Genomic DNA, 15503 nt, shown 5'->3' on the forward strand with positions numbered 1-15503 from the left:
TAATCAAACAATACTTAACAATTGTGAAGAAAAGTATCACCACTAGCCCCCTGTGCCACGTTTTATTTGCTACTAAGAGAAACCTCTGTGTGATAAATAGAACCAAACTAATGCATGACATCCAAGCAAACATAACCGCTTGCCTGCCTCCTACAGCAGAACAACTCGATAACTGCATGCGTTCATTGCTCGACAAACATGTCCCCGCTACCAAGTGCAGAGGATCAATTCAAAAGTGTTCTCCGTGGTATAGCAGTTTTAGGGACCAGCTCCGCACTGCTAAAAGAGACCGCCGTAAAGCTGAGAGGCTTTGGCTTTTCACTCAGCTCACGGTTCATAAGCAAATCTATGAAGCCGCTAAGAAGAACGTTACAAACATAGTCCATGCAGCGAAATCAGCCAACTACAGTAAAAAGATCATGGAAAGTTCCAGCTGCAAAGATCTCTTCGAGATTACTAACAAGCTAATGTCAAGGAACAAATCTACACCACTTACAACTAATTTCTCTCTAGTCGACCTTCCGGACCTGTTTGCAAATTTCTTCTGTGCCAAAGTATAAACCATTAGAGATAAGCTTGACAACACAATTTCAATTGACTCGTCGTCACCGTACAGTTGGGATACAGAATTTCAGCGGCAACCATTAGCAGCAGTTGAACCTGTCTCTATGGATTTCGTACGTACAATCGTGATGAAGAGTGCACCAAAGTCATGTGAACTTGATCCAATTCCAACATCACTGCTGCTTGAGTGTTTAGATCGAGTATTGCCTTTACTAACTGATGTTATTAATACCTCTCTCTCATCCGGGGAAATCCCATCATTTTTCAAAACTGCCATTGTAAAGCCTCTTCTGAAGAAACCAACACTCGGACATAGCGATTTAAAGAACTACCGCCCAGTTTCTCATCTCCCATTCATATAAACAATCTAAGAGAAGGTTGTTCTATCCCAGCTTGTATCTCATCTTAATTCAAATAGTCTTTTTGGCCATGTACAATCTTCATATCGCCCTTGCCACAGTACTGTAACTACTCTTCTAAAAGTAGTTAATGACATTCTTTCTGCTTTGGATAGCGGAAAGATTACATTCCTCGCCCTCCTTGATTTGTCTGCAGCATTTGACACAACAGACCATGATATATTTATTTCACCGTCTCCAGCATTTGTTTGGCATTCATGATACAGCCTTACTGTAGTTCAAGTCCTACGTGGTCAACAGGACACAAATTGTGTCAGCAAATGGAATACACTCCAGCCGAGTTAATCTATGTTGTGGTGTTCTATAGGGGTCTGTTCTTATACCTGTTCTCTTCATTACATACACTCAACCGCTCTCAAGTGTCATAGATCAACATCCAGTGTCTCAACAACTGTAGGCTGACGACACGCAAATATACAGATCTAGCCACCCAACTGAACTTGAAGCTACCATCCAAGGTGTAGAGAGGTGCATTTCTGATGTGAAATCATGAATGACATGTAACAAGCTGCAGATGAATGATCATAAATCTGAGGCCATTCTGATCAGAACACAAAGACTTTCTCATTCAAACCCTTTACCTCAAAAAATATATATCAGTAACACAACATTAAATTCACAGCCAGCACGAAACCTAGGTGTCACTCTGGACAGTAATCTGACGTTGCACCAACATGTCATGAACATATGCAAGGCTGCATATTGTGACGTTTGCACGCATTGGGGTGGGGTTCTTCCAATATAATTTAATTAAATTATGATGAAAGTTCCACCCGGGCTCGTGAGGTTAGAAAGTTAAATTAGTGACGAGGTAGATTTACAGCTCTGAGCCCCCAGTCAGCAATGAGGACGGTTAAATTATAGAGAACACGAAGATGAAAATTCAATCAATAACAATTTAATAAATCCGATTAATTAAAACGATAACTTCCAATCACTCGTCTTTCCCTCGACCAAGTGACAGCCTAATTCATCCCGTGATTTACAGTGTGAGTTCGATTTTCCCCCTGTCCTTGCATCTACTCATCTCTTTCTTTCCCGCTAATTCCTTCCTTCTTTCCGTTCTTCTAACTCCTCCTTTGTCTCCGTTTCCCTCTCTACTATCTTCTCCTCCAATTTCGCTCCCAGACTTCAACTTTTCCTTTCTTCTCCTTTCCTCCTTCTCTCTATCTGAGACTACGGGACCAAACTGTAACTGGTCTGTCCCTCAAAGCTTCCTGTGAAAAACCACAAGGCGTTAACATATGTTTTATCGAATCTCACCTCACACTATATCGACAATTAATCATCAGGGAAGTCCATCACGGTTTCTGTCACGCATGCGTACACATCGAAATTCCCACACACTTCTTGCAGGGTAAACAATAGCGTAATAACATGGTATCAGCTAATTGTCATATAGACATCAATACATTGCGTCACATCAGTATATACACATATATATTTAATCTCATGGTACTACAATCTGACCACAAGCAGACGCATGTCTGTACATTACAAATATTCAGCAATGGCAAAATCTATAATCATATGAACACATGTATTAGTCTACTATAAAATACCCGCATAGCGAATTACAATATTAACTCTTACGACGGCTAGCAAGCTATATAATTCTTTACAAATATCAACTCATTTCTTCAAAATATGCAAACATATTAACAAAACAAAGTAATTCTTCGTACTACGATTCTAGTAATAATAAAGTATACATACGACCTACAGTTAAAATGCAGTCGCATTCCACAAAGACCGAACAAATATCCCACTGACCTTATTTGAAGCTCTCTGTACTTAGAATTTCCTGCTCTAATATTTTCCAACCAATAACGAATGGCTATTCGGAGTTACGCTAACCTCCACTCTGGGTAATTTCTCTTAGCGAACTAATTCTTGGCGGAAGACGCAGAGATATCATTCTACCCAAATCAAGGTCTCTCCCCTATCTCGATTCTGATTGGGTGGCGCTGTGACCCTGTCCAATCGTCTTAGCGGCCAGTTCAACCTGTCTGTCTGTCTGCAGGGAAAATAAGTTAAGACACTCCCACTTCTTCAGGCAACTTCTTTTGATCTTGGATAAACATTTCCACACCTAGGTGATAATTGGCTATCTGTGACTTCGCAACTCCGAGGTCCGGCTCTCCACTTCTAGCTACGGCAATCTTACGTAATGGATTAGTGCTAGCCTGCGGCAATTTTAACATCAAACAATGGCTTGTCAGAATTACTTTGATTATACGTGTTTCAACTGGGCTACTCTGGGTCGGGGTAAACATGACACATATCTTGAGCTAAGACGCATCAGCTCCATTCGCAAATATTTTTCAGTTGATGCCACTAAAACACTTGTATGTGCATTAGTACTTTCAAGACTGGACTATTGTAACTCAATTCTATCTTGTTCATCTCAGTATCTACTTCAGACACTTCAAAAAGTTCAAAACACAGCTGCTGGGATCATACTTAGAGTACCACGATCAGAACACACCTCCCCGCTGCTCTGTACCCTAAACTGGCTATCCATTCGACCCAGAATCAAACACAAAATTTGTTCTCTGAGTTACGTTTCACTGACGGACTGGGGCCTCGAGTGGCCGAGTGGTCTAAAGCGCTCTCCGTTACGGATCACTGCCATCTCACCTCTGTCTGCGTGGGTTCGAGTCTCGGATTCAGCCAATGTGGGTATGTGAGAAACCTTGCCAGTAGCTTCTCGTGGGTCGGTGGTTCTTTCCGGAGTTTTCCCGGGTTCTTCCTCCACTATTAATACTGGCCGCCATGTATAGCCTATCGTGTGCTAATAAATGGCGTTAAACCCCACAGCAACAACAACTGACGGACTCCAGTCCAACATACCTATCCGACCTCACCTATGCGTACACACCAGCAAGATACTTAAGCTCCTCTTCTGACAGTCGTATACTCATTATTCCCACTACGAAAACGAAGTCATATGGACAACGTTCTTTTGCATACCAGGGCCCAGCAACGTGGAATGAATTGCCCACTGAACGTAGACACAAAGACACAGTGATCCCATTCAAGAGTGCTCTTAAAACGCACTTATTTCGACTGCAAGAACAAACTTAAAGACCTAATAATGTTCGCTACCTTAATATTTCAGCATGTTTTTTAATTTCATGGTGGGATTTTTTTTTGGGGGGGGGATAATCATATCATTATATATGTTTTTTTATATTATAGGTGTTGTCTAATGTTGTAAAGCGCTTAGAGCTTCTAAAGATTAGGCGCTATACAAAATCTTCATTATTATTATTATTATTATTATTATTGTCACATTATTGAACAAAGATTGAACAAAAGTCGTCAGATTAGTAACTGGAGTTTCAAACATTGGACGGAATGACAGTTTCTTTATTTGCTGGCACTTTAACTTGGTTTGGAAAATATACTCAAACGAAGCATTAGATTTGAATGAATGCCGGTAACATGTTTTTTGAAGACAGTATATATGCATCAATCAAATATGCAAAATACATTTATATTTCACTCCTGTCTCAATATATGTTTCATCTGTGAATACACGGCTGCCATACTAGTAGTACGTCTTGATTCAACTTGCCTTATTTCTAAATGGCTTATTGTTAGTGTTTAACGGTAGGTGATGCTAAACTGATTCAATATAATGACTACTTACTAACGAAAATTGTAAACACAAGTAAATAATTATTACTATAAAATATACCATTGCTTAGTGAAAATGCCGCCTCTGTCAGATTCTGGATTTCTGTACCTGCCAGAAGAAAGAAAGGAAAACTTTATAAATAGTTAGGTATCTAAAGATTCCAATTTTGTAAAGAAAGTTGAAGTCTATTTTTATTTTCAACCACATTTTAGTTATACCTAAAACAATTATTTACTTAATAGAAAATTTCAATTTTAATTTTGATGATAACAGTATGGTAAGTGATGCACACATATTTTTGATGTCTTTGAATGCTTCAGACAATTCACTAATTTGAAGTGTAACGTGAAGCTAGTGTTACCCATTCACACAACAACTTGAAGTCTAACGTGAAGCCAGTGTTACCCATTCACACAACAACTTGAAGTCTAACGTGAAGCCAGTGTTACCCATTCACACAACAACTTGAAGTCTAACGTGAAGCCAGTGTTACCCATTCACACAACAACGTGAAGTCTAACGTAAAGCCAGTGTTACCCATTCACACAACAACTTGAAGTCTAACGTGAAGCCAGTGTTACCTATTCACACAACAACTTGAAGTCTAACGTGAAGCCAGTGTTACCCATTCACACAACAAAAGAACGATAAGAACAACATTGATTGCAGTGCATCATAAAAGTACAAAATTAACCGATTAGTTTTTATAACATTATGAATAAATTTGGTTTTGGCGTTTTAGGGCACTTCAACACAAATAGGTTAGTTAGTTCAAGGGACACACTACTATATCCTATCTGAGCTTATCATATTGAAGGATTCGAACCCTTGCCTCTTCGGTCGAGAGTTTGGCAAGCTAACCACTAAGCCACCCCTACTCCTGTCGCATCACTCAGTTTATTCTTGGAATACAAACTTCGTTATTTCCTAGCGCTGCAAACAATTAAAATACCTAATCAAACTGTAACTACTATAAATATCTTTTCTTGCAGAGTCAAATACTAAGATTAAGGTTGCACTTAAGATTATATTGCCATATTTGTCCTTTCTTTTCTACAGTCGTTCCAGTAATTCATTATTTTATTTTGCAGGCATAAAGGGACAATTCTATTACAGAAACATATTTAGCTGACCAGGTGTGAGATTAAGTTTTGGCCCACAGTGTGCATCAGCGGTTGCCCATTTTCTATAATCCCTGTTTTCACTCATTTTTATCTTTTCAAAGCAAGTGTTATCAGGAAATATTTACGTTTATGGTCCATTTTATTCAGTGAAGTAATATTTGGGTTGCAGTTTCACCGCTTTTTATAGGAAAATATTCTGTTTTGTTCTCTGTAGGTTTTTGTGGAGTTGAAAATCTCAAGTTTAAACGATTTTCACGCGTCCCGGTGTTATAATGGTCGTATGTCTCTGCAAGAGATAGTCAATTACCTACCTCGATCGCAACCAAAAACTGTTTAGTGCTAACTTAAAAAATCAACGGAATGGAATAGTATTACAAAGCCACAAAAACGATTCCCTTGAAAATAAATGATCTAACCGCAGGTAAATATACCACAGGAAGAGAGTGTGCTAATGGGGCTGTGGGGAGTTGGATGCTAATGGGGCTGTGGGGAGTTGGATGCTAATGGGGCTGTGGGGAGTTGGATGCTAATGGGGCTGTGGGGAGTTGGACCATCTATTAACTAATTAACCGTTGCTTGAACTGTAACATTCAAGCCATATTAATTGAATTTGACACCGATACAAATATTACATGACATCTATCATCATTCAAGTAAAACATTATTCGTATCAGGGCCCACATCAATTTTAAGTTATTTATCATCTATGTTTCAATTTCAGACACTACCGAAAATAGTTCGAAAAGTTCCTTTCGGTGACATGAGACTGTCATTCTTAACTGATAAATTTGTAAAATAACCATTTTGTATAATCAGTGAGAAGGATCCATCACCTGCTATCTGACATCTATTCTATTTTATTTATTTTCCTGGATTGAATATGATTTCATTTTACCTGTCAGATGTACATATCTAAGCAACTTGTCCTGGTACGATTTCGGCCCATGAATCAACACCACAGAGTGCGCATGGTGACACGACAGGTGACTTAGGTATGATATTTCATCTTGGTTATTATCCCTGGACACGGGAAAAATGCTTCTGCCTAGCAGTAATCCAGGGTCATCACCGCCTCTCAACCAAAAGTCACCGTCAGGGTTTCCCATGAGGAGATTGTAACCATTACCGATAAAGAGAGCAGTGTCTGGTATTGCACTTGCAGCAGCAGTACAGCGTAGCAGGGTCAGAAAAAATACCACGCTATAAAAATTCTGCTTCATGTTTGCTTAAATAAAATAAATGATATAAATTAATATAAAATAATAATTTATACCATGATGACATGAAATAATTGCTAAACCAGCTTGGTAGAGAGAGAAAAAATCTTCTTTTGTCAATTTTTAAGTGATTTTCACAGATGACTTTTCTGCAAATTTTGTTTAAGTTCAGTGGAGGGGGTGGGGCAAAACATAACTTAAACGTCGCAGACAATCAAAATTTTATATTTTCACAAACAACAAAAATATTATCAGTAATTAAATAAGCGGTTTGACTGGTGTACGAGCCTGTATTTACTTGTAATGCGATTTTTATACCACACAGTTTAGTGTCTTTGTGAGCTGGACAACCCTGTTAAATAGAATATATGACAATCAATTAAACTCTTTGTTTGTTTTAATAAACATGAATTTCATTTTAAAGTTTTGGTGTATGGATAAGAGCAAATTTCATGGCAAAAAATAAGCGTTACCGGTAATTCTGATTTCAGAAATGCGTTTACAAAATCTATTTATGTTAGAACATGAATGATTGATTCATTTTCTATATTCATGTAAACTGCTTTGCAAGAGTTTCGTAAATAATAGTTGCGATATTTAGCATTCTTAATCTACAAAATTACGGGTTTTGCAAGAGACACATTGTTTTGTATTTCATAGAAATTAATGTGTGCATATATATGTAGTGTCACAAAAGCTGATAGAGGCTCCGGGTGGCCCAGTGGTCTATGGCACGCCTTTGCATATCACTGACATCTCACCTCTGTCTGCGAGAGTTTGAGTCTCAGCTCGGCCAACGTGGGTAGGTGAGAAAGCTTACCAGTAGCTTCCCGTAGGTAAGGACTCTTCTCGTGGTTTGTTATGGTTTTCTTCTACCAATTATACTGTCCGTCATGTATAGCCTATCATGTTTCAAAATGGCGTTAAACCCACAAAACAAAACAAAACCAAAGCTCGATAATTGCGCAAATACAAAACGATTTCCCAACACATCGAGATAAGCGATTTCCCAACGCATCGAGCTAAACAATTTCCCAACGCATCGAGATACACGATTTCCCAACGCATCAAGATAAACAATCTCTTCTTCAGGGGAAGAAACAATTTACAGAAAAAAATACAGTTCAGTGGAAATAACAATTATTCGTCATCTTGGCTTATTGGCTCTGAGGATCTTAGTTTTCTACCATAACTTTCAGTTTAATTTTTTTCTCTAATCTAGTATTTTGACAGTCGCATAAAATGGTACGTCTCTTGTAGATATGCGATAGCCCTTGGCCTCAATATGCTTCTGTGTGTTATATTGTTACAGACCTTAGACAGCACTGGTCATAGTCTAAACCATTTTGTTTGCAAAAAGATAAGAATATTCTCTTAAATAACTGTTTCAGTGATGAGAACGGTATTTTCAATCACCGCGTCCTTCACGTTTGTTGCTGACATTGCAAACATCACGTATATGCATGTGCTTGTTGGAAAGTTTTGTTTCTGACTCAGAGAACTCGTCCACACAGTTAACTTTATAATCTCTAATTTCAAATGTACAAGACAGATCTAATCATCCGAAACCTAAAGCGCTCAGTACATTAGTGTACATAATTTGTTTACAAATACAAATTTGTTTAATACACTATACTATTTTTATGCACATGTGTAACGCACTTGAGTGCAGTATCAAGGTGTTCAGTATCGTAAAATTCTGCATGAGTCTGACAATGTAAAGTTGACGGAGACAAAAATGAGTATATAACAATTTAAAATATGATCCAAATACATATAACCTTTCGCATAGTGAAGACCATGGCTGTTAAGAAGTACAGAGGGAAGAGATGGTAATACGAAATAAGTTCACATAAAGACCATTTATACCGAATTGTGTGCGTTATATATGATATCATTCTCAGATGCGTAATGATCACAATTCTTTAATAAATTCCTTCAAGCTGCGATGGAAGGACTTGTCAATGATATATCGTCAGCAATAATAAAATTGTTCAGAAATAATGCGTTTGGTGTCATATGTATCCTCAAGTGACAATGACCCAATTTAGGATTTAAATCGTCTATGTATATATTAAATAACAAAGGCGAAACAACACCTCCATGCCACACTCCATTGGTTACTTGGTAGGAATTGGATACATCACAATCCATAAGCACAACTGTTTACCATACCATTTAACTTGGGTATAATTGCTTTAGACGGGAATTTGATTGTCGAGCAACGTTTTAAACAGTGTCCAATGACTTACCTTATCAAAAGCCATAATAGCATGAAATAAACATGCAAACACAGGGCTGTCGTGTTCTAAATAACAATTAACGCATTAGTCTGTTGAGTGTGGGTTTTTTTTCTAAAACCAAATTGAGTATCGGAGATTCTGTCTTCTCATTAAAATTGTTTTAAAATGGTTATCATGAGAACTTGATATCCATTATTATTTTTGTTGGTCATGTTACCAATTTTATATTTTAGCAGCGGGATAATTGCAACTTTGTGAAATCATCTGGAATAAAGTTATTTAAAAACTCACAACTAAATAAAATAATCAAAAAAATAAAATTTGAAAAACAAAATGATGATAATTGTTTGATGACAGAACATGTGTATGGTGAGGATAATTCTCGTGTAATATTTTGCCTTTCTTTTCATTCACTGCCACTGGTAATGTTGAGATCAGTCTGGTCACATCTGCGTATTTCTCCGCAAACTGACTACCCGAATAAGCTGTCAATTAACTATTGCAAATTGTTACGAGTCTAAGCTCTTACAAAAAGTAGCAGGAAAAAAGTGAAGACAATAAGCTTTGTAAAATTTAACAAATAATCTATTTCCCTAGAATATCAAGTGAAAAATGAGGAAAGGGACTTACGGTTGTACGAATCAAATCCCAAAATAATCCAAGAATTAAAGTATAGAAATCCTTACAATAAAAAGTCCTGAATGAAACTGAGTTCGAATCCCGATGGAATCCAAAAAGATAAGACGATGACGTCTGTTGTAACCTGCGAAGTGCTGCAGTGTCAACAGTCTCTTGTTAAATCACAGAAAATATTATTCCAGTTTTTTAATTCTGTCTAAATTTCGATAAATGTCCTTGTCAAAGAATTAATTTAGAGCACTAGTTTTCCAGGGAAAATAATCACTTGAAATCCAATAATTTGAAGAAAATAAAATCTCAGCCCAAACTGGTCACAATAACACAACTTAACGTGTCAAAAGTTTAAAGCCCACTGACTAGTTCTATACAAAACATTAGGAATAAGGCTAATTTAAGACGCCAAACAGATTCCCGGATGGAGGTCAAGAGTTCAACCTTCCAGAAGAAATGGAAGTTTGTTACATGAAAATTATCAGGTACGGCCTTAACTGAAATCAATGGTTCTTACTCAGTGAAATAATACAAACTTTTTAAAAAGTTGTTTACCAGAACTGCGTCTGTTTCTGAATCAAGGTCAGAAATAGTGTTTTTATTATTATAACAGTCAGGTCAAACAGAACTGAACTGAATTTCTGGAAAATGTCAAATCCAGTAAACAAAGTTACCTTACAATAGCATGTAATGGAATAAAAAAATTAAAACTAACAAACAAATAATTGAATTAAATGTGCATAACAATATTAAACATTTCAATAGACCGCTGACCATTTAGATCACTCCCCAAAACTATTTAACTTCACCCCACGTGTATTGGTTTGTCCACCACTGGATATGAACTAAGCTGGTCACAAACGCAGTTTGCACTGTATAGTATGTATCTTTTCCTATCTTTATACCTTTAATACTTCTGGTTCAATTATTTTTATTTCACCAAATACAGTTAATAATTTTAAATTCGTATTAATTTTTGATGCTTGATTGAATAAAATAAATATATATTTTCGTGAATACTTAATTTCTTGAACTTTTCATGGGCAGCAGCACACAACACTAAGCGAGATATATATATATATATATATATATATATATATATATATATATATATATATATATATATATATATATATATATATATATATATATATATATATTCAACCTTTATACTGGAGTAGAGGACATAAGTATTTCCTTCTTACTAGATATCAAAGCAATATTTGTTTGTAGCAACGTCATTCAACAAAAAAGTGCCTTCCTTCTCTCACCGAAAAACCATGAACATTAAAAAATGGTCTCCAATTTTGCATGGGCACAACATGAGTATCCACCAAATACATAGAGTATCGACATTCAGGTGTGAACATTGTATGGTAACTCACGTTTCTCATCAATTTGTTTAATGTTTCATATATAAGCGTCATGGAGACAGATAATGCAACAAAACATATGGAGGTAGCTTTAACGTCATGAACACGCATTGTGTTTCTCACACCCTTCAGCTCAAGGATATTATAATATTTTTCCTAATTGTTTTGACCTCCCCTCTAATGTTAAGCACAGTACTGGACCAGAGTATAAACGTGACCCGCTGTGCTTTTATGCGACAGACCGTGCTTCCTAGGTACGAAATTCCCGTCAACGTAAAAACCAAAGCCGAATACCTTACAATTTTTTTATTTCTGATATTTCTTTCTGGACAATGTTTCAAATTTGATATTTAGAAGATAACAGAGTTCTGATGCTTAACTAGTTCTGGTCATTTAACCATGAAACATAAATAACTGTCGTGTCTTTGTCTCACATTGGTGCTTATGTAATTTTATGCTGACACTGACAATAAAAGTGCTCTTAAATTTACTGTAAAAGTCTTAAATTTTATAGAGAATAATAAAGTGTAACCTATTTTATTTTGACTTTGAGCATTTTGGTCAGGACCTTTAACTCTACAAAGTTACGTTGATATTTATTGTCAAAATTGTAACTTGGAATTAAATCTGCTAAGATAACTGAATTTGTTTTTGGAGATCCAATGTGCATACTGGTATTTTCCGAAGAAACATCTTTAGTATGTTCTAAATTACCTTAATGAGGGAATGAGGTCCTTAAATTGGGAGGAACCCGAGACAGAGACAGTTTGTTGTAATACCCAGTGTCCTATTCATTTGTGAAAAAGTGTATAACATTGGAAAATTAATGCATTTAATTTCCATGCTTTATCTATCCAATATATTAAATGACGACTTACGTTGTACTTAGATATTTCAAACAGACTTCAGGCATAAAAGCATATTCTAGCTGTTTCACTGGTGACCTGCTTGCTGTCTTTTGGTCAATAAAACTTCATCACGGGCAACTTCTGCATTCTAGCGAAAGGTCTTTCCAACATGGATTTAAGTTAAAACATGTTTTACTATATTAGCTTTAATCAAAATGTGTGTAAGCACACACTAACACAATACGAAATTTATTTTCTTCCATTCACATATTAAGTGTATTGTCTACTTGCGTCTAAGACTCAGTCATTTTAGCATTACAACATACAAGTCTAACACTTAGCATTTTCAGTGATCTTGGTAATTGGCACGATTGGTATTGATTACTGCATCAGCTAGTGGAGAATATGAAAAAATAAAGATAATAAAGGTAGAATGTATGTACAGTGCTCATGCAAGAAGCGAGAAATGGCTTTGTTTCAGCAGGAGTAGGTTGTAAGAATATTTTATAAGCTGAAAATATGTAATATGATATCATTCTAACATGTCATTCTGTACATGGGTTGTGTTATCCTATTTATACCAGATTAAGTTTCGTTAATGTATTACGGGTAAGTAATTTACTACCCATTTCTGTCCTAATAAATTGTAACTGGCGCTATTCAATGATACGTGTACTCATAAAGTACTTGACATTTTATTTTCTTAAACTTTAATGGTGTCTCGTTTCTCATATGTTACCAAATTTTATTTGTTTCCATCAAGTGTTAGTGAAATTTCGTTATTCTAAAGGGATATATGTGTTTGGGGAAATATAGATTACATAATTCATGAGTATCTCTGAATTTAATACAATAGCACCGTATATGGTCATCACAGAAGTGTAGAGCTTTCAAGTTATGAAATTTTGCATGGAAATTAAATCCAGCTTAATTCAGTACTATAAATAGTATTAAAGCAAAGAAACAAACGAGTGATGTCCTCCTTTGCATACGGCGAAGCGGACATGAAGCGTGATGGATGATCTTGGAGTATCAACTTGTTTTATGTTTTGCTATGACTCTAAATTCGCGATCTGCCTTAACCATGAAACAACGAAACTTTGTACACCACTGCTAATAACCAAATCAAAGTACTTTAGACTCTTTGTTATTAACGTTATTTTTCACTCAAGGAAAGAAACGCTGATCTTATAGGCAGAGTTGAGCTAATTATTGGTCGGGTCAATCTCCAGTTATCCATAAAATGGATTGTATCATTTGCTTCACTTTGCAGATGTGACAAGAATCTGTCCATGTATTTTCAGAATATGTCGGCACAGTTGATCTTTATGTTGAAGCCCGTGTAGGTCAATTGTCGTATTTTATTTGTTTGGTATTACACTTATCATGCATAATAGATCTGTACATGTTATTAAGACTTGTTATATATATATATATATATATATATATATATATATATATATATATATATATATATATATATATATATATATATATATATATATATATATATATATATATATATATATATATATATATATTCTAAATGTAAATTGTTCATTACTTTCTTGTGCAAAAGTGAAGATATTGTTATTTTCGTGGACAAATATCTTGCACGGATTGATAAAGTAAACATCGTTGCGTAAGGATATTGTAGAAAAATTACAGAGCGGTTGTTTTCGACAGACTTCTGTGCGTGATACCATTAAGCTAAAGATTTGAATGATTGTTAGTTTAATTGTAATACTTTTGATTGTTTATTTTGTTTATAAGTGCATTCAAACATGACTTGTGTGGCCGTGACAGGTTTGCAGTTGAGTTTGGTAACAGATGCTGCACTATATTTCGGTTGTCACTTAATTTAGGATTGTAATCAACTCACATGCATACCATATTTCTCCATTGTTTTTAGACATGACTAAGAATGTAGTGAGAGTTAACATCGTTAATTAGAAAATATTATTATTATAGTGTATCAAGACTTTTTTCCTAAAAATGTGTACCGTTTATACGATACTGTATGACGAGCATCTCACAATATCGAATAACAGTCATGTAAGTTCAGTCACTGACAATTTGCACGATTCATGTGGACACGTAATTATGCAGAAGAATAGTAGAAGAAGCCTGCTATCTGTAGACTAGAGTTCGTTTTCTGGTATTTATTAACGGTGCTTCCTCGTTGATTACATAAATGTATTCTAGAGGGTCTACAGTCTCCACAAGTATTTTAAGATCTCTTCATGCTGGCAGAAACAGACAGACAAATTGAGACACAGACATACAGATGAAGAAGATGAAATATGAAATAAACCATATATGAAAGTACAGGTTTGATCAACAGACGTAAGAGCAGATCTATTTCGTAAATGATAGTTCCAAGGGTGATATCGCCACACTGGCAATATAATTTTTTCTCCTACTTACACATTTCGATATCTCATTTTGAAATGAAAGAATGTATCGACGATTTTTATTAACTCCAAAATACCAATAACTTTCAAATACTTGGATGACTATTAAACTGATTACAGGAAACATGTCTGAAATAATGCATTTTGTGGTATAATGATATGAATTTATCCTTTTGAACAGGTCCCTGAAACTGTTAAAGATTTCAATCATTTTCAAAAGATACATTTGGCATGATTAATGCGTCATTTTAACCACAGGCATCTAGTGCCAGGATTACGTGTACATGGTGATATTTATACTAATTTTACTTAGATATTACTCGATTACTTATAGAATAATAATACATAAATGTAACGCATTCCATTACTTACCTTATTTGCCTTCTGACGAATCTCTGAAGTAAATAAAGAGACTAAAATATAATAATGTTGTTAATGAGATGTATCGTTCTATCTTCATTCAGAATACAAATAGCTGATAAAATGAATGTCCGTAGACTTATAAACTGTCCGATGGCAAATATATCGTCAAGATTTACTATTGCTATGTCAGGGTATACCAATCAATTATTGTGAAAATATATCACGACGATGTTAAATTGTAAATTTGTTTGCTTATATTACCTGGAACAAGATTTGTGCGGGTAGTAATATGCTTTCGAACAATGGCTTGTTACTTCAGAAGAACGCCTAAAGAAGATAAACAAAATCTCCTATCCTTATCCGTGGACTTGGTGAAAGTAAATGGTTGATACATGAAGTGCATGTTGCCCCATAACCTGCCTGAAGGCAAATATATCATCAAGATTTGCTACTGACACGTCTGTGTATCTCCATAAATTATTGTAAATATTACTCTGATGACGTCAAATCTCACTTGATTTGTTTGCTCAGATTACTTAGATTATTATTTATGCATGTAGCAATGGCCCTTAACTGAAATGTTGCTGGAAGTAGATAAACAAAACTCTTCGAAGAAATATAATCTCAACATAATCAAAGCATTTATCTGGTGTTTCTCTGAAAGA

General features: G+C 35.5%; 1 protein-coding gene across 2 annotated transcripts in view; it reads right to left on the reverse strand.

Moving 5' to 3' along the window:
• LOC149794406 (uncharacterized) overlaps window positions 1-15281 on the reverse strand; it is a 41224-nt gene extending 25943 nt beyond the window's left edge. Inside the window, exons 1-4 of one of the 2 annotated variants that reach the window (XM_089968593.1) lie at window positions 15100-15278; window positions 14848-14870; window positions 6646-6975; window positions 4687-4734 (exon numbers count right to left, since the gene is read on the reverse strand). In XM_089968593.1, the coding sequence (XP_089824719.1) occupies window positions 4687-4734; window positions 6646-6970 (373 nt within the window). In that variant the 5' untranslated portion in view covers window positions 6971-6975; window positions 14848-14870; window positions 15100-15278. Of the gene's footprint in view, window positions 1-4686; window positions 4735-6645; window positions 6976-14847; window positions 14871-15099 lie in introns of both variants that reach the window. The other variant, XM_089968594.1, reaches the window with a different exon arrangement.
• Between the last annotated feature and the right edge of the window lie 222 nt (window positions 15282-15503).

This window comes from Sinohyriopsis cumingii, chromosome 8 (genome assembly GCF_028554795.1).
Source record: "Sinohyriopsis cumingii isolate HCF-2022 chromosome 8, ASM2855479v2, whole genome shotgun sequence".
Classification (NCBI taxonomy): Eukaryota; Metazoa; Mollusca; class Bivalvia; order Unionida; family Unionidae; genus Sinohyriopsis; species Sinohyriopsis cumingii.